The sequence below is a fragment of the Paroedura picta genome, chromosome 13 (genome assembly GCF_049243985.1).
Source record: "Paroedura picta isolate Pp20150507F chromosome 13, Ppicta_v3.0, whole genome shotgun sequence".
NCBI lineage: Eukaryota > Metazoa > Chordata > Lepidosauria > Squamata > Gekkonidae > Paroedura > Paroedura picta.
Genome location: NC_135381.1, coordinates 542,831 through 565,564, shown reverse-complemented (window position 1 = coordinate 565,564; position 22,734 = coordinate 542,831). Strand labels below are relative to the sequence as shown.

Genomic DNA, 22,734 nt, shown 5'->3' with positions numbered 1-22,734 from the left:
GGAAGTGCCGTCTCGGGGACCTACCTGCCTGCCTCCAGGGGGCGGGGCGTCCGGCCTGGCGTACGGGTGCCGCGGAGGGTCAGGGCGGCATGGAGCGCCGCGGCGGGGACGGCGTCTGGAGCGCGCCTCGGGGGCGGCGGCGGCGCGGCCGGGCGGAGGAGGAGGAGGAGGCGGAGGCGCGGCAGGGGCGGCGCCTGCAGGAGGCGCGGTGAGGGCCCCGTGGAGCGGAGCCTCCTTGGCCAGGAGCAGGCAGGCGGCCAGTCCTCCCCCGAGCCCCGCTCTCCCCCCGCCGCCCCCCCCCCGGCTGACTTTCCCTCCGGTCTCTTTGGCGCAGGGCGGAGCTGCAGGCCTCCGAGTTCTGGCGCCGCAGCCTGAGTAAGTCCTGCCGGGGGGAGGGGGGGTTGGGGGGTCTCCCCGCCCCGGGGCTTGGGGGGGAGGGGGGGCTGGAGGCCTAGTCCCGAGCGAGCCCCGCGCGGCCTGTGCCCCTTCCTCCCCCCCCCTGCAGAGGTCCTCCTGGGAGCGCTGCGCGAGGTCGCGGCCCCGGCGGGCGGCCGCTGGCGGTGCGTGTGCTTCGGCCTGGGCAACTTCGCCTCGTGCTTCAGGGCCCGCGGCCAGCTGGCCTTCCTGCTGCTGCTGCTGCGCGAGCTCCAGGTGAGCGTCCCTCCCCCCCCTCCCCCCCGCCCGGGCTGGGGGTCCTTCCTCCTGACCCCCGCAGCAACCGCCTGCCCCGCCTGTCCCCCGGCAGATCCCCGAGGAGCGCTGCTGCGTCTTCGATCCGGCCTTCTGCGCCCTGGAAAGGGACGTGCTCAGCGGCCTCGGCCTCTCCCTTCTCTCCCGGAACGAGGTGAGGAAGGGGCAGCCCTGCAGGGGGCCAGAGCCTGCGCTGAGGGGGAGCGGGGCGGGGGGCTGCCTGTCGCCCCCAGCCTGGCATGAGTTCCCGTCCTCTTTTGCAGGAGGGAAAGTGCCCTGTGCATGAGCCGACCATCTTCTACATGATCCACTGTGGGAAAGCACTCTACAATAACTTGCTGTGGAGCAACTGGTCAGCAGAGGCCTTGTCCCAAATGGTCATTGTAGGCAACAGTTTCAAGGGGATCGAAGAAAGGTACCACCCCCACCTCCGCCTGTCCTCTCCCTTTCCTTAACAGCTCCCCTGACAAGGGTAGCCCAGGCCAACCCAACTACAGAAGCAAAACAGATGGGAGATCTCCAAGGAACTTGAGGCAGGCAATGGCCAGCCGCCTCTAGACAGCTCTTGCCCGGCTACACCACACCCCCGTGCCCGCGTGAAGAACAAGTTTCCTGAAGTTACTTAGATGGGGAGGGGGTGGGCAGGAAGGGATGTGCCTGTGTTCATCTCTTGTGGCCCAGGGAATTGTTGATTGCCACTGTGGGATCGGCGGTGAATTTCCTCCAGCCAGGCTGCATTCTGGAGATTTCATTTGGGTATGAAATTGGGGTCACCGTGGGTAGGCAGGTAGTTGTGAGTTCCTGCATTGTGTAGGGGGCTGGCGGTCTCTTCCAACTCTGTGATTCTATGCAGGGAGAAAGGGGCTTGAGCAGATGGAATGGAAGCCCCTGGGCCCTAATGCTTTCTGCACCTTTGGCTTGTAGGGTCCCAACCAGGATATTCCAAGTGGATTACGCTTACATTGCCAAGGTAGGGTGTGTGTGACTGTTCTTCGCTCAGGAGCCTTAGGTCTACAGTTTGGGGGAAACCTAGCTAGTGAGCCCCCCCCCCCCCCAATACATTCAATGGTGTTCTGAGGAGCTGCTGAGCTGAGACCTCCAGCCAAAGAGCTCCTTTTCCCTTCTGAGCCAGTTTGCTTGCAGCCAGTCTGACCTCCCTCCTCCTCTGGTGGAGGGAGCACCTATGCAGCTTCCCTGCAACCGGCAACCAATACAGGTGTCTCAGCACCAGCTGCATATGGGCCCTCCAAGGTGTTCCTCTGAGGACCCATGCAGCCACATTCCGCTCCAGCTGCAATTTCTGGGTCAGAGACAAGGGTAGGCCCAGATAGAACAAGTTACAGAAGTCCATTCTGGAGGTGACCGTCGCATGGATCACTGTGGCAAGGAGTTCTGGAGACAGGTAGGGAGCTAGCAGCCTTACCTGGCGCAGATGGTAAAAGGCCTGGCGGGCTACTTTTGTGAGCTGTGCCTCCAGTCAGTGAGGCATCCAAAGTCCTCCCCAAATTTCTGGCCATGGCGGTAAGTGTCCTTCCTCAGCAATGGTGAATTCTGGGGTTGCAGTTAGAAGAAAATGTGGCCAAGGTGGGTCAGGGGAAGAAAAGTCGACCTGTGCATGAACTGCCCCGTAGCTCCAGGCTTCTTGCAGGCCCTTGCTTCCCACCTGCACCCCGTGACCAAGTGTGACTCTCACAGGGACTCTCTCCCTCTGCCGCCGCCGGGTAGGTCTTGCCAGCCTCTGTGGAAGCCGCTCTCCCGCCCCACGACCAGCAGCTCGAGGTGTTCAACGACACTGCTGTCCACTGCTTTCCTTGGCGCAAGCTGCAGGAGGTTCCCCCAGAGACCTGGGGCTTCCAGGATGAGCCAGCATACCCATCTGAGGATCAGGCAGAGATCATCAGGAACACGGACGAAATTTAGCTGCAGAGAAACCGGACAGGAGGCTGCAAGGAGGACGAATCATGCCACAGGATCCTCTGGCAAAGCTTAACTGAGGGCCCCCGGCAGTAGGAAGCTCTGCTGAGGCTTCCACTCAGGCCGGCAGGAAGTAGCAGAACAAAACCGGGGAAGGAGAAGGGTTTGTCTTCTCTGGGCTCTCCATGGATCCTGCGAGGCCCCCATCCAGCTGGTGACTCATTTCCTCCCCCCTCACGTGCTGCTTGCAGTCTGGATTAAACACTGCTGCATCAGCCACAGAAAAAGGCAGCTGTTCTGTTGTGCTAAACTGGTCATGTTAAGAATTGTTTTAAACTATGATCTTTTGTGTCAGTTTGTTCTTTCAGGAATAAGAATCATTTCGCATTTCCGTAGTCTAGCTGAGATACCGTTCTCTAGCCCCAAGTACGGTGGAGCAATTGCAGTGCGTTAACAGAGGCTTTCGGGCTCAGCTCTCCACAGAGACCCAGCTGGAGGCCCAGAGGTCCAGATAGGTGTACCTGACTGCAGAACTGCAGTAGATACCTGTCTGGGCCCAGGTGCAGAGAGACACCACATAGGGGCAGGAATGGCTGGCGCTTACATACAGGGGAGGACACTGTTCAAAGATGTCGATTTTTTAATGAAAATGTGAATATCCAGCTGTCGATTTTTTAATGAAAATGTGAATATCCAGCCTCTTTCTGTGTTGTAAAGTGGCTGGTATCCGACCATCCCCATGCATGGGAAAATAGTCCCTCATTTCGGTGTTCTTGGTTCAGAGTCAAAGGACTAAAAATGTCTTAACGCATCAATGAAATGTTAGAAAAATATGCAGCTAGCGGTATGGGGGCTAACACAAGATAAAGAGGGTGCACTAGAGAAGAAGGGCCCTGAGACACCTCCCAGGGCGCCCACCAGCCCAGCCTCCAGCCCTCTCTGCTCCGCTGGGGCCCATCAAGTGCACCCCGGTTGCTTTCAAGGCAGCATCTGAATGGGGGAAGCTGGCATCTTTCAGCGGAAGAGTGGACTTCTACTCCAGGCCCGTGGATGAGTGGACTCTGGAATACGCTATATTTACACATGTCTAGAAGCCTCTCCAGACACACGGGGGCCAGTTGTGCTCATCTGGAGTCCATCAGTGCTGCTGCAGTGCATGAGCAACACAGCCTCCTTGTGGAGTCTGGACAGGCCCTCTGCTGCTCACGCTCATTTTGTCATGTCAATGAGGCTCTGCAGGGAGGTGGGGACCCAGGTCTTTTCCCCCTGCACAAAGACCACCCCCCGGTCGATGTAGATGACCGTGCGCCCAAAGGTGTACAGCTGCTTCCCCTCGTGCCGCTTCCCAATGACCGGCATGAAGACGATGTTGTGTTCTTCGGCCTTGGTCTGGATCAGGTCCTTGAAGTTCATGGGCACTGTGCCGGCGGCCATGCCGATTCCCCGCTGGGCCATGTTTTCCGCTTCCCGGCGCTCCTGCATGGCTTCATACTGGAAGTCCTTGCGGCGCTCCGTGTGTGTCAGGTAAGCAATATTCTCCCGTGCTCCAGGCTGCATGTAGCCCCCTAGCCCAGGAAAGGAGGAAAGCGGCGTTGCAGGAGAACTGCCTGGCCTCTCCTGGGGGGTGGGGGGGAGGCAAAGGGGCTCTGAAGCAAGGGTAGGGGTGGCACAAGCTGCTGCCAGCAACTACAAGGCCCTTATAAGGCAGGAGGGCTTGGACACAAAGTCAACAAGGCTAGGGAAAGCGTCTTGGGGAGATTCAGGCACAGGATAAAGCCTCCCCCACCCATCACCTGCTCAGAAGCTGGCAAATGGCCCAGAGCCACCCATTAGCCCTCGGCTCAAAGGCAGCAGAATTTGACAGGGGAGGCCTTGGGCAAGCAGGGGCCAGCCACCAACCCACGCACCGACACTGGAAGAGACAGCTCTATTCATGACATCCAGGGCCTCGTTGAATTTCTCCTTGATGGAGGGATGGGCCAGCACCTGGTCCGAGAACATCGACTTCCAGCCCAAATACCACTTGGTGATCTCCTCATAGTTGGGGTTGTTACTCAGCCAGGAGCACAGGACCTGGGGGAGGAGAGAGAGGGTGGATGGCAGGAGGAGATGGGAAAGCCACTTCAGGGGAGCATGCCAGGGCTGCTGAGCAGGAGGCCCTGAAGCAGAACTCTGGAAACACCCCATGCTCTGCTGCTGCTGGCCAGTTGTGAGGACGGCAAGCAAGGGGACAAGCTCTGCACAAAGAGAGCTCTGCGGGTACTACACAGTGTCTAGGCAGCCCAGCAAGCCAAGAAGACAAGTCCCTCTGGACCGCAGGCAACATTGCCATGCTGAGCCCCCGCCCCAGCCCCTCTTCCCCAGCAACAAGGGGGAGCTACACACCTGCAGCCACTTGGGGAAGAAGTGCTTCTCTAGCAGCCCCACCAGGCTGGAGGCAGAGATCATGCCTTCCCAGTCCATCACCCAGAAGAAGGCGTCCATGTGCTGCTGGTGAGGGTTGATCAGCAGCTCGTTCAAACACAGACCTGCCGGAGAGAGGGAGGGGGTAAGAGAGGCCCAGAGATGCCTGTTTGCAGCCCCCTCCCCCCCAAGAATTTCCTGCAGGCATGTGCCGAAGAGAGAAGGAGCACGGGGGAGGGGAAAGCACTGTCGGTTTTTCAAGCCTGCTGGCCCCATCCCTCTGCCGAGGACTCAAAGCGGAGAAGAGGCAGGCAAGTGGCCCTTCCCTCCCAACCCCCAGCCCAGTGCTCTGGGTGAGGCTCCAGCCACCCGAGTCCTTCTCTACTGCCCTCTGCTCCTCCAGCCACTGAAGCAGGGAGAGCCTAGGGGAGACCAAGAGGGGCTCAGATCAGTGGTCGAGAGGCCAGGGATGGGCAGCCTGGCACCTGCCGTCCAAGCGAGCAAGGCTAGTGGGCTGCCAGACATCGGGCCCTCCGGCCTCTCCCACCCACATGGACTGCAAGCCCCTCGCTCCCCAAGGCTGACTGGGTGGCACCTGGATCCCCCCTCTGCAGGAGACATCGCTGAGGCTCCGGGAGGTGAAAGTGCAATCCGCTCCCTTACCCAGCTTTGGCACAATATTCTTGATCATGAAGGCCTCCCACGAGCCTGGCGTGAAGACCTCCTTCCAGGGCTGCAGGATAAGCTTGGCAGAGGAGTCGCTGGGGTGCCACTTCTGCAGGGCGTTGGCCAGCTTGCTGCGGATGGGTGAGTAGAGCGGCTCAAGGCGGGCCTGCATCAGGGGCAGCCAGGGGTGGATCCACGAGTGGATGGGGACCGTATCCGTCAGAGGGTTCCAGTTCTCCACCTGCAAGTGCAAGTAGAAGCCGGCACCGTGGGGCTGCTTCAAGAAGCCTGGCCATAGCACCGCTCAGCAGCCTCCAGGGACCCCCTCCCCTTGCATCCCCACAGGCAGCAGGAGCTGAGCCCGCCTTCTACCTCTTTCTGCAACTTGGGGGAAACCAACTGGTCGAGAATGTTGTCCCGGATCCAGATGGGGATGATGGGCGCCCAGCTGTCCAGGAAGTCCACCATGGGAATGCAGTTCCGGGGCTGCCACTGCCCTATGATGTTGCGCACGTAGGGCATCCACGTCTCCCACATCAGCCTGCACAAAAGGAAACCTCACAGTGAGGGCTGCAGAGCTGGGCCGTTGCCATGTGCGGGGACGCCTACCCAGGAGAGAGATTCCCAAATGCTTTCTCCTTGGCCATGCCGGCACCCTGGCTCTTCCTCAAAACCCCCTTTCCCATGTTCTTTCCAGATCCAGACCCTGTCAGGCAGGGGAGGTGGCGGTGTGCCCTGACTACACTCCCTTCCCTGCCCAAGTCCGGCGGACAGGCTCCTGGAGGTCCCCACACCATCAGCTATGGGGGCTCCTACAGCTTCAAGGGAGATCGCTCGTTCCACATGTGTGGGCAGCCCACTTACCGGTGAAAAGCATCCGAGGAGAGGTCCTGCCCCCCGTGGGACAGCAACTGGTCATTTTCCAGCAAGGTTTTCCATTGGCCTAGTATGTCTGTGCCGTACGTGCAGTCCTGGAGAGGGAGGAGATGAGCATTGGCACAGAGAGTGCATTGGGACCCAGGAGTACAGTAGGGAGGCATGGGAGGGAGGCTTGCTCCTCAACACTGTGACAAACCATGGATTTTTACACTTGCCATGTGGGAACAGAGCCTTGGGTGTCTCTCAGGTGGAAAGACAGCACATGTTTCCCACTTTTGGGCCTGGGAGGCAAAATTCCTACCAGCACTTGACAGGGGGACTTTGTGCCACCCTCTGCCCGCTGGTCTCTTTTTTACTCAGCAGCCCCCCCCCCCCCCCAAAAAAAACCTCATCTTCCAATCCACAACCTGTTTTCCCGGAAGTTGAGCCCACCAGCCACGTACCTTGAGTGGGTCCCAGTTCCTGAAGTAGTCTTTCACCAGTGGGAAAACGATCGCTGCTGCCAGGTCCACACGGTCAGACATCCGGTACTCCTCGTAATACTTGTCCTGGAGCGTCTCGAAGATCTTGGCACACTCTGCAAGGGTCAGGGGGTCGTCACAGCCCGGCTGCATCCTCCTCTCGCACTCCTCCACCATCTCCAAGACCTTGCTGAGGTTGTGGACCTCTGCCTCCTCACGCAAGAGAACCTCATCCATCTTCTCGATCTCGTGGGTCAGGTTGACCACCATGTCCCGCTCGTACTGTAGCTGCCGGTCGTTCTGGATGATCTCCTGCTCGGTCAGGTCAATCAGGAGCTGCAGATTGTGCTCTAGCTCCGGCAGGGCGAAGGCCTGGGGCTTGGCGTCCTTGCCCAAGGGCAGCGGCTGCTGGGGGCTGTCATCCGGGATGTTGTGCTTCTGGCTGATCTGGCTGTAGCTGTAGTAGACCTTCTGCTCCCGGCCGGTCATGTCAATCACCTTCCAAGCAGCCCAAAACAAACCAAAGGTCATTTGCTCCCAGGCGGGAGAGTGTATGCCAAACGGGCTAGCTCAAGACGTTGGCAGGATTCAAACAGAATTAGGAATCACTGTCAAAGTTCTGTTTGTTCTGTTCAAGTGAACTCTGATGCTGGACCAGCTTTTTGTGCAGCAAGAAATAATTCTGTCTGCAGGCTGAGGTGTTAAAACACTACCATAAACTGAAATTGCTTAGTCTCCCATTCAGGGTATCCGCCCGGAGGCGAGCATGTCTAAGACTTCCCTTTTCTTAGCTCTGGGACCCTGCATGAAGGGATCTTCTCAATCAGCAGGTACTGGCAGCAAGCAACTGACCACTCTTCCGCAAAAGCAAACCAGCTCCTTATCTTCCAGCATAGAGACTTCCCCTCCCTCACAGAAGGAGCACACACATTGGGCAGCTGATGCCAGCCGCCGCCCTCCCCCCCCCCCAAGCACGCACCTGGGAAACCCTATCTGGGCCTCACCTTGACGGGCAGAAAATGAAGGAGAGAAGGGGAAAAGAACAAAGGAAACCTTCAAAATAAGCTAGGAGTCACAAGGGTTGAGATAGCCGGATATTATTATCATTAAAATATATTAAATACACATTTTATTGCACAGTGCTAAACTAGGTCAACTATAATAATACATTAAAATTTCAAAAGACGATATACAGAAACCCTTTGGGTCACTCACAATGGCATGGATAACAAAATGACCTTAACATCACAACCTGACACATTTCAATCCAACTGGATCTTACAAATGGTCTTACCGTCCTGGAAACCTCACGTGGTATGAAGTGAAATCTACTGTGTGTGGCTGTGTTTTGAGAAATCAACCTGGAGTTCACAGTATATTCGTGTACATTTATCATATGGACCCAAGATATTTATTGGCATGACGATAGTACAGATCAATGCTTATTTTTTTTTTGTATTTATATATGTGTTGGTTGATAATTGGTCTTTGGAGAAGATCCAATTGGATCAAATTGCATGAGGTTGCTATGTTAAGGTTGTTTTGTTATCTGTTGCATATTTTTTGATACTGTGTGACACAAAGTGTTTTTGTACATCTTCCAATCTGCAATTTTAATGTATTGTTTTTAATTGACCAAGTTGAGCACTGTGCAATAAAACCTGTATTTCATATGCTGGTTATGATATTTTCAGATTTCTCAATCTTTTTGGTTCTTGTCTCACCTTAACTTGCGCCAGCTCCTTCTGAGGTGCCGAGAGCTGCTTCCCTGCCCTACCTTTGGCCTTCAGCTCTTCCACTGTCTTGTAGGCATACTTTGGCTTTTTCTTGCCCCCACTTGGGTCCTTCCGCCACTGGCTGAGGTCCCTCTGGAACTCCTAGAAGGGAAGGGAAGCCGAGATGGAGGCAGGACTCCCGCAGACAGGCTGCCATTTGCTGGAACCTAGTGCTGTTCTCGTCCACAAAGCGCATGCTGGATTGCTTCCAGGAGGGCTGTCTTGTTATTTTTGGAGAGATCAGCGGGAGTGATGGCAATCCAGCCCTCCAAAGCAGCAGGTGTCAGAAGACGTTTTGGGGAATGCTGATTTTGTCAGCTCCAGCCGATCGCTAATCACTCAGCCTCCATGCCAACAGATCAAGACCATCTAGTTCATAAAGAGCTCCTGATAAACCTTTAGGAATGGGCCAGACCTTAGCAGGAGCATCGCCTGGGCAATCCACCACACCAGCCCCAGCCAGCAACACCCAGAGAGGAGATCCTCCTGGCTCCAGTCGGGCACCAGATATGGTCTGCAAGGCAATTTCTCTCTGATGTCTGGCCTCCATTCCTGGTAGACACAGATAATCCTCCCCTCACCGACCCCCATTGCAGGAATGCAGAGACAGGGTGCTTTTCCTGATGGCTGTTTGTTTCTCCTTTATGATACTGATGGACAACATCTCCAGATCTCCTCTTTCTAATCACTGTATGATCTGGCCAAGTCCCTAAGAGTAAGAGGCAGGAGCCTCACTCCTGCTGGGCTCCCAACATCTTCATCTGGGAAGAAGCCAAACACCCCCAAGCCTGAGAGAACATCTGTGAGGCGGCCCCTGGGAATCATTTTCATTAATGGCAACTTGGAAGGAAAACTAGCCACCACCTGCCCCATCCTAACACAGGAAAATGCAGTTGGAGGCCGGGAGGGGAGACCTCCTACCTCTTCAGCTTCTTCCTCCGAGTCAGCCACAGGGAAGTCTTGCAAGGACTGGGAAGTCCGTTCTGAGCCATAGGCTCCGACAGCCCCTTTGCCTTTCCGCTGCTTGGCCTCGATAGGATTGATGATGCCTGAGGAAGGACAGCGGGGCCAATCCATGGATGTTCTATGCAAACACTACAGTGATCTAAGCTACCGGAGAACGAGGGAAGGAAGCCCGACCACAGCGCTGATCCCTCTCCAGCCCCCAAGGGCCCAGGGCAGGCAGCAGGAGAAGTTCCAGCAAGGTTTCCCACCCACAGTCCAAGCAGCTGAGCCCAAGAACACTCTATCAGACTTCCAGAGTGACACTTCCTGCCTGCTCACCCACAGAAGCAGGAAAATACAAATTGTCTCTCGAAACATATGCATCTTTTCTCCAAGAAAACCAGGGCCTTGGCAACTGCTCACTGCATGATACTGGGTGTTCAATGCTGCTTGAAGGCCCAGACTAGCTTTCTCAGCTCCAAGAAGACCACACAGCTAGGAAGGAGGAATTTGGCCTTACCTTGTGCATTTTTGCCAAGGCCTCTGCCGGGCACATAGCCCATCTTCTGAAGCAGCTTCTGCCCAATCCCCTTGGTGTGTCTCTCCCAGCTGCCAAAGTCTATGAAGGACTTGGTCCCTCCAACAAAACCTTTCTGGCTGGGCTTGAAATTGCCACCCTGTAAATAAAAATGGTCAGTGCTAGAAAGGCTAAACTGATGCATTTTAGGACACCCCGACCCTATACCCCTTTCTTCACAAGCCAGACCCAAAAAGAGAGCCTGGGGTTGCAGTGTCAAGGAAATGTCGGCTCAATGTGTGGCAGCAATGGCGATTAAACAAGGATTGCAGGATGGGATTAAAACGGCCAGTATTGTCGTGCCCCGGAACATATTTATGGTGTTGTACCCTATGGAAGAAGATGCGCATTTATTCATACAACTGTCCCAAGTAAGCTAAGAAGTAATGGGATAAGAGGACGGTCCTCACCCAGGGTGGGTGGCAGGAAGCAGAGAAAAGGAATAAACGGGCGGTCCTCACAGGGAAGGGGAGGTAAGCCGTGGGGTCCCGCAAGGGTCCCTCTCAGGGCAGGTGGCCTTTAAAGTCTGGGGCTGTCCGGGGCTCACCGTCTTCAGCTTCTTGGGCACGAACTCCTTGGGGGGGGGCTCGTCCTGCTTCGCGGGCTTCTCGTCCTCGTCGGAGTCCTCTTCCCGCGCCTCCTCCGGCGCCGCCGTCTTCTTGAGCCCGGCGCTGATGAAGCTCACGGGGGCCGAGTAGTCCTTGGGCCTGGGGGCGGGCGAGGAAGGCGGGAGGGGAAGTTAGCGGCGGAGGGGGTCCCTGGCCGGCGCCCGTCCTCCGGGGGAAGGCCCCCCGCCCCCCGTCCCCCCCCCCCGCGCACCGCTTGCCGGCGAAGCTGGGCCGCTGCTCGTCGGAGTCGTCATCGTCGTCGTCGTCGTCGGGGTCGTGGCGGCGGGCCCAGATGCCGTAGACGGCGTCCTCCTTGGTCTGGCGGTGGCGCTGCCGGTGCGGGTTGAACTCGTTCTGCAGGTCCCACTCGGTCACCTCGAAGCGCTCCAGCTCCACCTCCGCCGGGCCGCCCCCCTCGCCCCCGCCCGCCGGCCCCTCCCCCGACCCGTACAGGTGCGACAGCGACATCGCCGCCACACGAGCAGGACGACCCCGCCGCCGCCGCCGCACCGGAAACGACGGCCCGCCCACCGACTGCGCCGGCGCAGAAGCCGCTTCCGGGGCCGCACCGGAAGCGCCCGCGCGCCGCTCTCCCGCGGCCTCTCGGTGGCCGGCCGGAAGGGGCGGGGCCGCCTCGTGGGAGGGCGCAGGCTACAAGCCCAATAAGCCACACCGATAACCATTTACGTCTTAATACAGCCAGGCAAGAGGTGAACACAGAGAGCCTCATATATTAATTTTTAATATTTTTGTTGCAAATTACAAATAAAAGTGATGAGCAGCAAGTTCCAGATTGTCACCTGTAAGACAAAAGCACTCAAACGGGGTTAAAATTAAGAGTTACTTCAGAGGAACCAGGGTGGCAAGACACTTCCGAGAGGGAGCCTGCAAAAAGGTCTCCAGGCCACAAGTACAAAATGTTCCCTGGCAGGCTTCAAGGTCTTGTTTCCACAGATTTCACCTTTGACCACAGAGCATCCAAGCGACAGACTCGGGAGTCCAACATGTCCAAGGTTTGCAAATAAATGCAAAAATGCCTGACAGAAGATGCTCCTTTTGGCAATGTCAGTAGCAAGCAATATGCTTGGATAACAGAGTTCCACGTTTGCTATTTGCAAATTTTCTTATCTTCAGCACAACCAGATGCAACTGGCACCTGAGTGGGGAGAAAGTCAAAGTTACACTGCAAAGAATGAACATTCATTTTATTAAGCATGTAAACACCCCCACCCCCTGTTCAGGCTAGAGGATGGGCTTTCTGACATAAAAGTGGACAGGGGGAAGAGGAGTATTGAATTAACAGCTGAAGAGATTAGGAAAGCCAGAAACCGTTCCTGGGAAGCACCACACACAACTAGCCATGTGTTCCAGACTGTCCTGCTGTGTTATCAGACACTTAAGTGACAGTCACCCCACACCCCTTCTATATGATGCAGGAGGTGATACATCAGCCTCCCAGTAAGGCATCTACTGGGATTTGCTAGTAGTTCCAGGACCTACCTGGAAGTCCTCGACTTCATCAGTGAAAAGCAGTAGTATTCTGTGTCCCCTGGAAGAACCAAAAACAAAATACTTATCAGTAGTCCACTTGGATTTGGCATTCTGCCCTTTCGAACTGGGCCAAGGAAGGAAGCCGGAAGTCGCAGACCTCAGAGGCTGCCCTGTCGCCCACCGCCTGCCCACTGGTCCTCCTGGCTCAGGACTGTCCCCTCTGTCCAGCCAAGTGCATTCAGTAGAGGTGAGCCACCCTGACCCTGGCTGCTTGGGTGCCTTCAGCTGGAGCCATGCATGCCATGCAAACCTCCACCAAAGCCCCTATCTTCCTCTGGAAGGATGATGCTACATGCTTTACGCATCCTGATAGGAGTGATGGCCTGGTGGTAAAGAGAATGATTGCAGCCTTCTGATTGATCATACAGTTATTGGGGATTGGCTATAATTCTACATTCTGTCCTGTCCTGGTTCAAGTCTTTGGTTCTTACCAGGCAGAGCAAACGGCCTGTTCCTCTCTGGAATGTAGCTTTTGATAAGCTCTCTCACAAAACCAAAGTTTTATATTTTATAGCTGAGATAGTCCTTACCAAGGCAAGAGAAATGGAAGAAGAGTGTGTCTCTACTGTTTATGTAAACAACTGGAGGTTGGGGAAGGGGGAAGCACGAGTGGGGAGGTAGAGACCCCAGGCTATTGGCTCATCCTGCAAGGCATCATCTTTCCCAGCCTCCAAGAGAATGCAATTCTATGGATCTCCGCACATATCTGGGAACTCCCCTGTGTCTACATTTCTTCTGCAATAATAAAAGAAGTTTTTATCTGGGTAATTCACTGGGACTGGGCAAAAGAACCCTATTTAGGCTTTTTGGCTATCAGGAGGCCCTTCATTCTCCTTGGCCTCCCCCATCCCGAAAAGTCACAGCACCTCCCAAATGTGTGTTTGTGTGCGTGTGGGGGCTCTAGAGTTTAGATATAGCCACCAGGACCCACCTTTACCTGAAAGCTCAGCACAAAACAGAGGAAGCAAAATCCCCCCCCCCCCCCGGAGAAGTACCTGTCCCGCCCGCCGGGTGGGGAGGGAGAAGAAAGCTCAACGAAACAGAGAGCAAACAAGAAAACACAAGAAGCATCACCTGAAACTGTCCTTTCAGATTGGCAGGTGTTTTAAAATCCCCTTTCAGGACCTGTGTGAAGAACAGAAAAGGACAGTCAAGGAGGTCAAACGCACATGAGGACCCCTCCCCCAGCTTTGCTGATCTGCCTCCCTCCCCAAACACCCCCATTCAGGACTTGCTGTCAGAAGAGCTTTGCCATTAGAAAGCGTGTTATTCTGATGTGCTGCTTGTTATTCTGATGTGCTGCTAAATGCTGCTAAATGTGCAATGCTGCTAAAGGAACCTTCTGAATGAGAGGGCTCCTGACTACCATTTCCTACAACTAAGTGCTGCAACCAACCAATTACAGTGTGATGGTTCAATGGAGAGATGTGGCCACCCTATGGAAGAGGCGCCCTTGCTCCAGGAAGGTTAATGTTCTGCGGCACCCCTATCCCCCTGCTTCCCCAGGAATGTGTGCCAGCACAACTGGAGCCCCCGTCGAGCGAAGAAATGGGCACGCGGCAAGGCCCGGCGGGTGAAAAAGGCCCCCTTTGTGTTGCCGGCTTCCCTCCCGCCAGATAGTGCCACTTGAAAAGTACACATTGCAGAGAACTTTTCCCGCTGGCTACAGGCCATCAAAATGACTTCCTCATCTGAACAATAAGCCCTATTTGCTGTAATCTTCTGTCATCAATAAAGAGAGACTTCAAGGAGGCACCGGACCGTGGCAAGAAAGGTCCTGGTTCCAGCCAGAGAGTTGTGCGGCTCCAAGATCAGACCTCGGGGCCTGGCAGGGTCTATCACTGCCGCACTCACCCTGTGGGTGTTGTTGATCACCAGGGGGTCTGGGTGCCCGTAGTTGGGGGGGTTGGCGTACGGGTCATAGCCCAGCCTGGCCAGCATCGGGGCTATGTGGGGCATGTCCTGAACCACGTCTCCTGGAATGTGGCCCAGCCACCGGGTCAAGGCCTCTGTGTTCACTGGCTTGATCACCTGGTCCGTGGATCGCTCGATCCTGCACAGACAGAGGTTTTAAAAAGAGTCAGGTTCCCCACGGCTCCTCTTGTGCCAATCCCTTGTCTCCCTCTAGCCGTTCCTTGGCCCCTGCTCTGTTGCACAGACCGCTCTGAGCTGCTCTTCAAACCATCCCTCCCCACAACAGTGTGAAGCCGCTGATCACACGGACTCCTGCCTCAACCCCCCCCCCCCAGTGACCTCCATTCCTCCCAAGTTGCCCCACCTGCCCGCCAGGGAGGGTGGCACACATGGGCACAGGCACAGCTACGGCTCCGAGCAGCCAGTAGAACACGCTGCTTCTTCACTGAACACTCCCCTTGGAAGCACTTTACCAAGCAGGTGTGACGTGCAGGTATCATGTCTGTAGCACCTCCTTGGCACCAGCCTGTGATTCGAAGAGGGCAGCCTTGTCCTGAATCCAGCCAGGCGCCTTTATGTCCCTGGGCTGCCAGTGGCTGCCTAAAGCAGCAGTCAGTCCCCTGGACAGTTTCCTTGTGGGCGGCCAGGCCTAAAGGTATGACCCCCCGCCCTCCCCTTGCAACCCAGCTGGTAGCCCGCCTTGGCCTCCCCTAACCTGGGTTAGTCCCCCCCCCGCCCCCACCGTGCCCAGAGGAGTGGGAAAAGCACCCGTGCACACGCACTCACTTGGACAGTGAGACGCCCCCGGGCTTCCCAATGAGCTCCTCGTGGTGCAGGACAGCATCGCTCCAGGCGATGTCCAGGAAAGCCACAATGTCGCGCATGGACTGCTGGGGATGCAGCACCAGCTGCTCATAGTAGACGGGGAGGCAGCGCGCCCGCCCAATCTCCCGGCACTGGTTGTACATCACCTCGATGGCCTTGTTCCACTTGGTCAGGCAGTCCCGGTAACTGCTGAGGTCGAAGCCTGCGATGGTGACCTTCCGGGTGATCATGGAGTGGACGGAGGCCCTGCCGTCCCGCACCATCAGGAGGAACTTGGAATTGGGGAACAAGCGAGACAGGTAGAGGGAGGACTTGAGCGTGAAGGGGTCTTTGTTGCAGAGGTACCTGGCCGGCTCCCCGTGCTTGGCGATCACCTCCAGGATAAAGGCCTGCATGGCAGCATCCAGCACTTGGTCCGTCACCCCAGCCTCATCCAAACGCATTTTCTCCCGGCCGGATTTGGACCAGGCCTGCCGCATGGCCAACACACGCGGGATGATGCGGGTCTCCTCCCCGCAGCGCACCTCCGGATGTGCATCCAGCATGGCCCGCATCAGGGTGGTCCCGCTGCGAGGAACCCCGCCAATGAAGATCAGAGGCATCTCCTTGCTGTACCGGTACTCCACTCGGTTGGAGTCCAGCATCACCAGTTCCTCATTCTCCGGCCGCATCAGACCCCGCTGGCCAGAGCCCTGGCCCAGGATCTGCTGGCATTGCAGGACCTGCTGGCCCAGGTGTGCCGACACCATCAGGGCGACGGCAAAGCCCACCCCCAGCAGCACCCGCTTCATGGTCACCCGCATCCTCTCCCCCTCCACATGGGCCCAGAACGGCGTGGGGCTGGCTTTCCTTTCAGCTTCCAGACAAGAAGAGGCCAAGCCAGAGAAAACCTGCCAAGACAAAGCCAACAGAGTCAGGAAGCCTGCAGCCTGCAGAAGTCACACGCACCCGCCCTTAATCGCACCTCTTCAGAACCGGGGAGAAGGTAATTCTGCCCTTCTTACACATGGTGACGTGGGGAGGGCCAGCGTACAGGGAGCCAATCCAAAGTGAAATTACCCCTTTCAATGTCCACTGAAGTCAGTGCGGACAGAAGCATGCAAATCTGCTTTGGATGGAACTTGGAAGGTCAAGTTCAGGAGGAAAACCGGCTGCCTGAGGAGGTGGGGAGCTCCCCCTCACTGGAGGTCTTCAAGCAGCAGCTGGACAGATCCCTATCCTGGATGCTTTGGGCTGATCCTGCACTGAGCAGGGGGTGGGACTGGATGGCCTGTGTGGCCCCTTCCCACTCTAGGATTCGAAGTCTTCAGAAACCAGACTGGTGCCCCCTGCCTGTCCCAGCTGAAGCGTGGCCCCACACTTTGTGGCTGCAAAGATGGACCTGAAGGTCCTACACAATCTCTGGCTAATTTCTGAAGCTGTTCCCTGTAGTTGCAAACAACAGAACCCCAGAATACGCCTCGCTAACTGAGGTCTGCATCCAGCCCAGAGCATCACAGCCACAAAACTGGCCTAAATTGATAAACTGGTTCTCCAGGAACTCCTTCACTTTATGGCATGTTAAAGGCTTCAAGAAAAAGGTTTCCTTCACAACCAATAACAGTTTGCTCAGCTGAGCACAGCAAGACACAAGTGAAAAGTCAAAGGCATTGAGAACGGCCGTTTAGAGAGGAAGGGAAAGAGCTGAGTGCTTCAGAGCTCACAGGGATAAGCACCTCAACTGGAGTCAAGAAAGCCTCTGGGATTGGGACCGGCCCAGAAATGGTCTAGAGAATCATAAAGCACATCAGCTCATGGACTGATTCATCCAAACTGGGGATTGCTGCTTTAATGGTAAACGGCGTTGTGGGGTGAAAAGCCCAGCTGTGGGGCGAAAGCCCAGGGCACAATACAAACACTTGTAGAGTGTGTGTTTGTGGGGGGCGGGGCGGAGGGAGGCATAGCCAGGATGAGTCCAGCACATGGTGTACAAGAAAACCACAGGAGGACGTCCAGACAAGTCTCACCCCCGGGGGCCGAGGATACCACCAGCAGGACTCCTCCGCCCGCCCTCCCCCCCCTTGAATGTGGGTATTAATGCCAATGCAAAACAAGTCTTAATGGGTGTGCCTTGTAGCTCTGAATATGTTCAAACATTAATGGCACATGGACGAGGCTGGGAGAGAGCGAGCATGGGAAAGCATCAAATATTCATTGACCCACTGCCGATATATGTCAGAAGAAGCCATTAGGGTGACGCTCACCTTGCCCCGGGAAGTTCATTTTGCCGCTCACCACTTGCTTGGCTCAGAAATGGAGACGGCAGGGAAATCCTGAGGAAGGACGGAAAGGAAAACCCACAAGGTCAGGCGAGCTGGTCTCCCTGGGAACGGCCGGGAAGAAGCCCCTCTGGTTCTTCGGGGAAACTTCCCTCCTGCCCTCCCTCCCGCCCTCGATATGAGCGGTTCTCAGGACAGATCGTGGCCCTCTGCTTCCAGGGTTGGAGCGGCTGAGTGGAGACACAACACGGCGTGCATTGGCCAGCAGGCCCTCCCCCAGCCCCAGCCCCAGCCCCAGCCCCAGCCGTGGCCCCAGCAAGGGCAGTGCCACCAGACAAAAGAGGAAGGGGGCTGCAGCTGCCCTTCTCACGCCTTTCTCTGCTCGGAGAAAGAGTATACGCAACTGCCTGTCGACACCCGCAGCCCCCTGGCCCAGCCTGCTGCCCACAGCACCCCCCACCCCGCTTCTGCCATGGCTAAAGCCGCGTGGCTCTGCCCACGACGGACGTGCAGCGAGGCCAGAGCGCCAGCCTTGCTGGAGACAGCCTCGCCGTGCCAGGGTGAGCTCTCCCGCCCCAGAGGCCTGCCCGTGGGCTTGGCCCCCCAGTGGGGGCCGCCTCCCCCCTCAGGCGTCACTCCTGCCTCAGGCTGCAAGCCGAGTGCTGCAACAGCGCACACAGGCCCAGCCTCTTGCCTTCCAGCAGAGCCCAGATGTTTCCGGAGTCCTGAATCCGGCCGTCCTGTGGCGAGGCCTCCCCCTGCAGCCTGCTCTCACCAGGGCCCACTGTGGCAGGGAAGGGAGAGCCCAGCGGCCGGCTCCTCCGGAGAAGCCACCCTCTGTTTGGCTGTTGCACAAGCCAGTGGTAAGCCCCAGGCACAGAACAAAACCTGTTGCCGTGACAACAGACGGGCAGCCATGTTGGCAAGGCCAGGAAGGGTGTGTCGGAGGCAGCAGGGGGTCCCCCCATCCCTCGGTTGGGGTGGGGATCAAAGGCAAAGCAGAACTGCCAGGTACACTGCAGAAAAAGAAAAGGGGAACTTCCTACACAGCAGCTGTGATGCAACTTCCTCTGCTCCCCTTTTTGTAAATACAGCATGAAGTCAAATTGCCCTCGCCTGTTCTGCCCTTAATATCAGCAACCAGGTTCGTTCTGCCTAAACCCCAGAAAATACACATAACTATCCCACCGAAGAACCAGTGATGCAGGTTTAGAAGGTCCTGTTAATGTTACGTTCTCATGGAATGAGAGCTCACAATGATTTTGCTTTAAGCATGAGGCTGTAAGCAGTGATTTATTTTATGTGCATGAATACAGTTACAATACTTATATCACTCTAGAAACAACACACACACACCCCAACCAGCTGCCTCTCCCACTAGCCCAGAAAAACAGGTGCAATCAGCAGCAAGGAGCACATCCCAAAAGTGTGCTCTGTCCCAGTCCACAGAGCCATTTAAATACTTCCTCATAATGCTAAAACAAAACTGGTGCGCTTCAGCCCCACAGGAAGGCCTGATGAATTCCTCAAGAGCAGTAAAATCTGAAAGGCCGACCTTCCCCAACGGACCCTGAGGCAAACAGCCAGCCTCAGACAATCAGGAAGGAAACCCTGCTCTCTGGGCAAGCTTTAGAACGCTGCTGGCATCCTGAGCATTGAGAGGGGAGTCTCACGACCGCCCTCCCCAAGCCCACCTCCCTGGCCTGCTCCTGATTCAGTTCTGCAACCAGAGCATGGCTTCTCTTGGCTGGATCCCCATTTGCCTAGGGGGGTCTAGCTAAGGGTTCCTGTCACACAAAGGATGGAGAAGCAGCCCAAGTTCTTGCTGGGGAGAGGAGGGGAGGCTTTGGCAGAGGCTGCCAGGCTCTTCTCCCCCCCCCCCCCCCACTCCCGGGCTCCTGGTGCTGCAGCTGAAGGAGGAAAGGAAGCCAAGGGCGGGGCACAGCTGTGGAGCATCCGCGGGAGAACGGACACCCCCACTGCCTGGAAAGAAGCCTCCATCCCACCCCAAGCCCTCCTGGGCAGCCTGCCTGCAATTCAGGTCTCCCCTCCCCCCTTGGAGCCCAGGGCTGCACTCACCCCCAGAGTAGCCAGAGGCCAGGCAAGCCCCAGCCCCAGCCCCAGCCCCTGCCCCTGCCCAGCGAGTTCCACAGCAGGCCAAGTCAAGACTCCACACCAGTCAGTTGAGCTGGTTGCTAAGGAGTTTTGAGAGGAGCCGGCCAAGCGGTGCCAAGAGCCAGGTCCTCTCCACGGCCTGGCTGGCCCTGCCTGCACAACAAAAATCTCCTTGGGCCCAGCAGATACTGCAGCGCACTCTGCACACTGTTCAGCAGCTGCGGGGCAGGGGGGGGGCAGAGGGGGAGCCCACTCAGTGTTGCAATTAAGAGTAGTGGCTTCCAGTCTGGACAGCCAAGTTTGATTCCCTGCTCCTCCTCCTCCACGTGCAGCTAGCTGGGTGACCTTGGGCTAGTCACAGTCCTGTTAGAGCTGTTTTCACAGAGCAGTCTTGTCAGAGCTCTTTCAGCTCCACTGACTTCACAAGGTGCCTGTTGTGGGGAGAGGAAGGGAAGGCGACTGGAAGCCGCTTTGAGACTTTCCCAGGTAGTGAAAAGCAGAGTTCAGAAAACGACTCTTCTTCTGCTGGGCTGCATTTCTCTATCCTGCTAATGGAGTCAAGGGGACGAGCGTGTTTGGCCTGAAGCAACAGAACAAGGAGTCCAGAAGCACCTTGAAGACCAATCCAGTTTAATTCTGGGTATCTGAAGCAAGGTATCTGCCACAAAAGCTTAGCCTTAAACTGTGTTGGTCTTCAAGGTGCCACAGGACTCGCTTTGTTTTATCCTGCTTAAACTCCCAAGGGATTTTGGGAATCACCAACCGGAGCAGCACTTCTTTAATGGCAAAATAAGAATCTTTTCCCTCCCCCAGCAGGGAAAGAGCTGGACTCCCTTCAGCGCAGGGCTGGCCTATCCCAGAAACAGCCTACACCTGGTTCTGTCTCTTTGCACAGGGGCACCCCTGTGAAGGCACCAAATCAGCAGGGAGAAAGGGGCCCACAGGGTATGAGCCCTCCCTCGCAGGAGAAGCAGACCTCCTGCCCTCTCAGCCTGCAGCAAACAGACAGCAAGGACAGGTAAAGGGCAGGTAAAAACAGCTCCCCCCCCATTTTCAGAGCAAACAGGCCCGGAGTCACGGGCAAATGAGGCACTGCCAACAACTTTCTTCTTCTGCCAGCACTACTGGAAATGTTTCAAGATGCATCAAGAGCTGCCCCCCCCCCACACACACACAATGCCCCCCCCCCTCCGCCCAGCTTCTCTACTTAACAAACAAGCCTTTGGTGCCAGTCACCTTGAGTGCTCTTTCTTTCAGCTCCACTAGAGAACAGGCCACCATGGCCCCAGGATTGGCACAAGGGGGGGGGGGGGCAACAAGGGAGTCTGCTCAAGGATTAAGGAGGCCCCTCCAGAACTACTTTCCCTTAGATGGGCCATTCCTGAAGCCAGACCCCTCCCCTCCCCTCCCCGTCTGCTGGCAGCCGGCAAGGGGGGGAATCCTTTGGATTGGCTGAAGATCCACTCCTGTGGGGGCCAGGGCCGCAGGCTGCACACCGCTCTTCCCGGACACCAGAGCTCCACAGGGTGCTGCCCTCGCCCTCCAAGGTGGTGCAGCCGGTCGGATGAGTGATGCTGAAGCTCAACTCCAGGCCGCCAGGAACAACATCATCCGCCAGCCACTAACCCCAAAGTTCATGTTGTTTTTTAATCCCATCAGAACATCGATTGGAATTGGGGGGAGGGATCAAATCCAAGCTAGAATTTTCTGGAACCCCCCCCCCCCAAGAAAAAAGAAGCCCCACAACCAAACCATTTGCACACCCCTGACGGTTCAGGCTTCCGTGGAAAGGGGTCCTGGGCAGTTCCACAGGCCAAAGGAGCAGGGCCACAAAAGGGTTTCCGGCCACTCCGGGCTGCCTGCGACGGGGCGGGGGGGGGGGGCTATGATCGGGCTCTGTGCTCGGGCCGCCCTTGCCCTGCCAGGGAACCAGGCCTGGGGGGCTTCCCGAGAGCGCCGGGCAGGCGCGAGGAGGAGGAGGGGGCGGAGAAGGCGGAAAGTCCCCCAGGGAGAGCCCCCCGCCCCCCACCCATGCGCAGGCCGCCCCAGTCCCGGGGAGACGGCCGCGGCTGAGCACGTCCTGCCGGGCGGCGGCCATTGGCCGCGACGGCGCTCGGCAGGTGCCAGGTGGGCCGGCCAGGGGAGGCGGCCACGGCGGCGGGCAGGAAGGCTGTGCGCGGAGCCCCATCTCGAGCGGGACGGTCCCCAGCGGCCCCCGGAGCCTCCCGGCCCTTCCGCGTGGCAGCGCCCGGCCCCGGCCCCGGCACAAGGGGCGCGGGTGGGGTGGGGGGGGGCAGCCAGAGGCACACGCAGCATCCCCCACGCCGCGGAGCGCCGCCACGACACTCACCGCCGCCCGGCGGCACCTCCTGCTGCTGCTGCTGCTGCTCTTGGCCTCGGCTCGGGCGGGCAGCTGCTGGCGGCGCCTCCACGTCACGCGCACGGGGGGCGGGCGGAGGGAGGGAAGGAGGGGCGGCCGCTGGAGCCGGCGGGTCTCCCCGGGCGCGCTCCCAACGGCGGCCGGCTTCGCTCGCTCGCTCGCTCGCTCTGTGGCCCGCCAGTCCGGCCGCCCACTTGGAGGGCGCTGCAGCCGCGCATCCTGCGCCGCTCCCGCGCTCCGCCTGCCCCGGCGGCTCTGCTCCTGGCGCCAGAGCGCCCCCCCCCCCCGCTCTCTTTGGCGGGGCTCCGCTCCCCCCGCCCGGCAGCCGCTCCTTCCCTGCCGCCGCTGCCTGCTCCGCCCCCGTGCCGGCCAAGGCTGTCTGGCGCGGCCTTGGGAACCGGTGGGCCGTCCGCCCCCCCCCCTCCCGGGTCGGGTCCCCTTTGCCGGCCAGCCCCCTTCCCCGGCGGGTCCTTTGGGGCTGGCGCCAAGACGGCAAGGCCCCGGGAGGAGGGCAGGCAGGCAGGCAGGCAGGCAGGGGCTGGCTCGGAGAGGCACCTGCGCTTGGCCTGCAGCTCCAACCGCCCCCCTGCCCCCCGGGGCCCCGGAGTCAGGCCGGGGAGGGGCCTCCTGGGGCGGAGAGCCTGAGGCCCGCACCCGGCTCTGGGCCGGAGGTTGACCGCCTGCGAATGTGGAGGCGCCCTGGGCTCCTCCCGGCTAGGAGCTGCTGGTGGAGGAAGCCTTGCTCGGGAGAGAGCGAGACTTTGAACCGGCTC

General features: G+C 57.8%; 3 protein-coding genes across 4 annotated transcripts; 1 reads left to right on the top strand and 2 right to left on the bottom strand.

The window, feature by feature from the left end:
* Positions 1-73: 73 nt before the first annotated feature.
* SRRD (SRR1 domain containing) lies at positions 74-2,946 on the top strand. The gene is made up of 7 exons (XM_077308114.1): positions 74-208; positions 335-375; positions 506-651; positions 746-844; positions 954-1,105; positions 1,615-1,660; positions 2,416-2,946. The coding sequence occupies exons 1-7, from the start codon at positions 90-92 to the stop codon at positions 2,608-2,610; spliced, it is 798 nt and encodes a 265-aa protein (XP_077164229.1). The 5' UTR covers positions 74-89; the 3' UTR covers positions 2,611-2,946.
* A 280-nt stretch (positions 2,947-3,226) lies between these two features.
* TFIP11 (tuftelin interacting protein 11) lies at positions 3,227-11,401 on the bottom strand. The gene is made up of 12 exons (XM_077308105.1): positions 11,130-11,401; positions 10,858-11,017; positions 10,254-10,410; positions 9,710-9,837; positions 8,738-8,890; positions 6,996-7,511; positions 6,538-6,644; positions 6,046-6,214; positions 5,671-5,914; positions 4,990-5,132; positions 4,512-4,677; positions 3,227-4,169 (listed from the first exon to the last, which is right to left on the bottom strand). Exons 1-12 carry the CDS (start codon positions 11,384-11,386, stop codon positions 3,814-3,816), a joined length of 2,556 nt encoding a protein of 851 aa, XP_077164220.1. The 5' UTR covers positions 11,387-11,401; the 3' UTR covers positions 3,227-3,813.
* Positions 11,402-11,643: 242 nt separating this feature from the next.
* TPST2 (tyrosylprotein sulfotransferase 2) lies at positions 11,644-22,695 on the bottom strand. 2 transcript variants are annotated; one of them, XM_077308109.1, is made up of 7 exons: positions 21,932-22,695; positions 17,452-17,520; positions 15,170-16,098; positions 14,324-14,522; positions 13,544-13,594; positions 12,419-12,467; positions 11,644-12,074 (listed from the first exon to the last, which is right to left on the bottom strand). In XM_077308109.1, the coding sequence occupies exons 3-6, from the start codon at positions 16,009-16,011 to the stop codon at positions 12,438-12,440; spliced, it is 1,122 nt and encodes a 373-aa protein (XP_077164224.1). In that variant the 5' UTR covers positions 16,012-16,098; positions 17,452-17,520; positions 21,932-22,695; the 3' UTR covers positions 11,644-12,074; positions 12,419-12,437. The 2 variants fall into 2 exon arrangements, with proteins under 2 accessions (XP_077164224.1, XP_077164225.1); XM_077308110.1 differs by lacking the exon at positions 21,932-22,695 and adding an exon at positions 18,161-19,499.
* Positions 22,696-22,734: the final 39 nt, after the last annotated feature.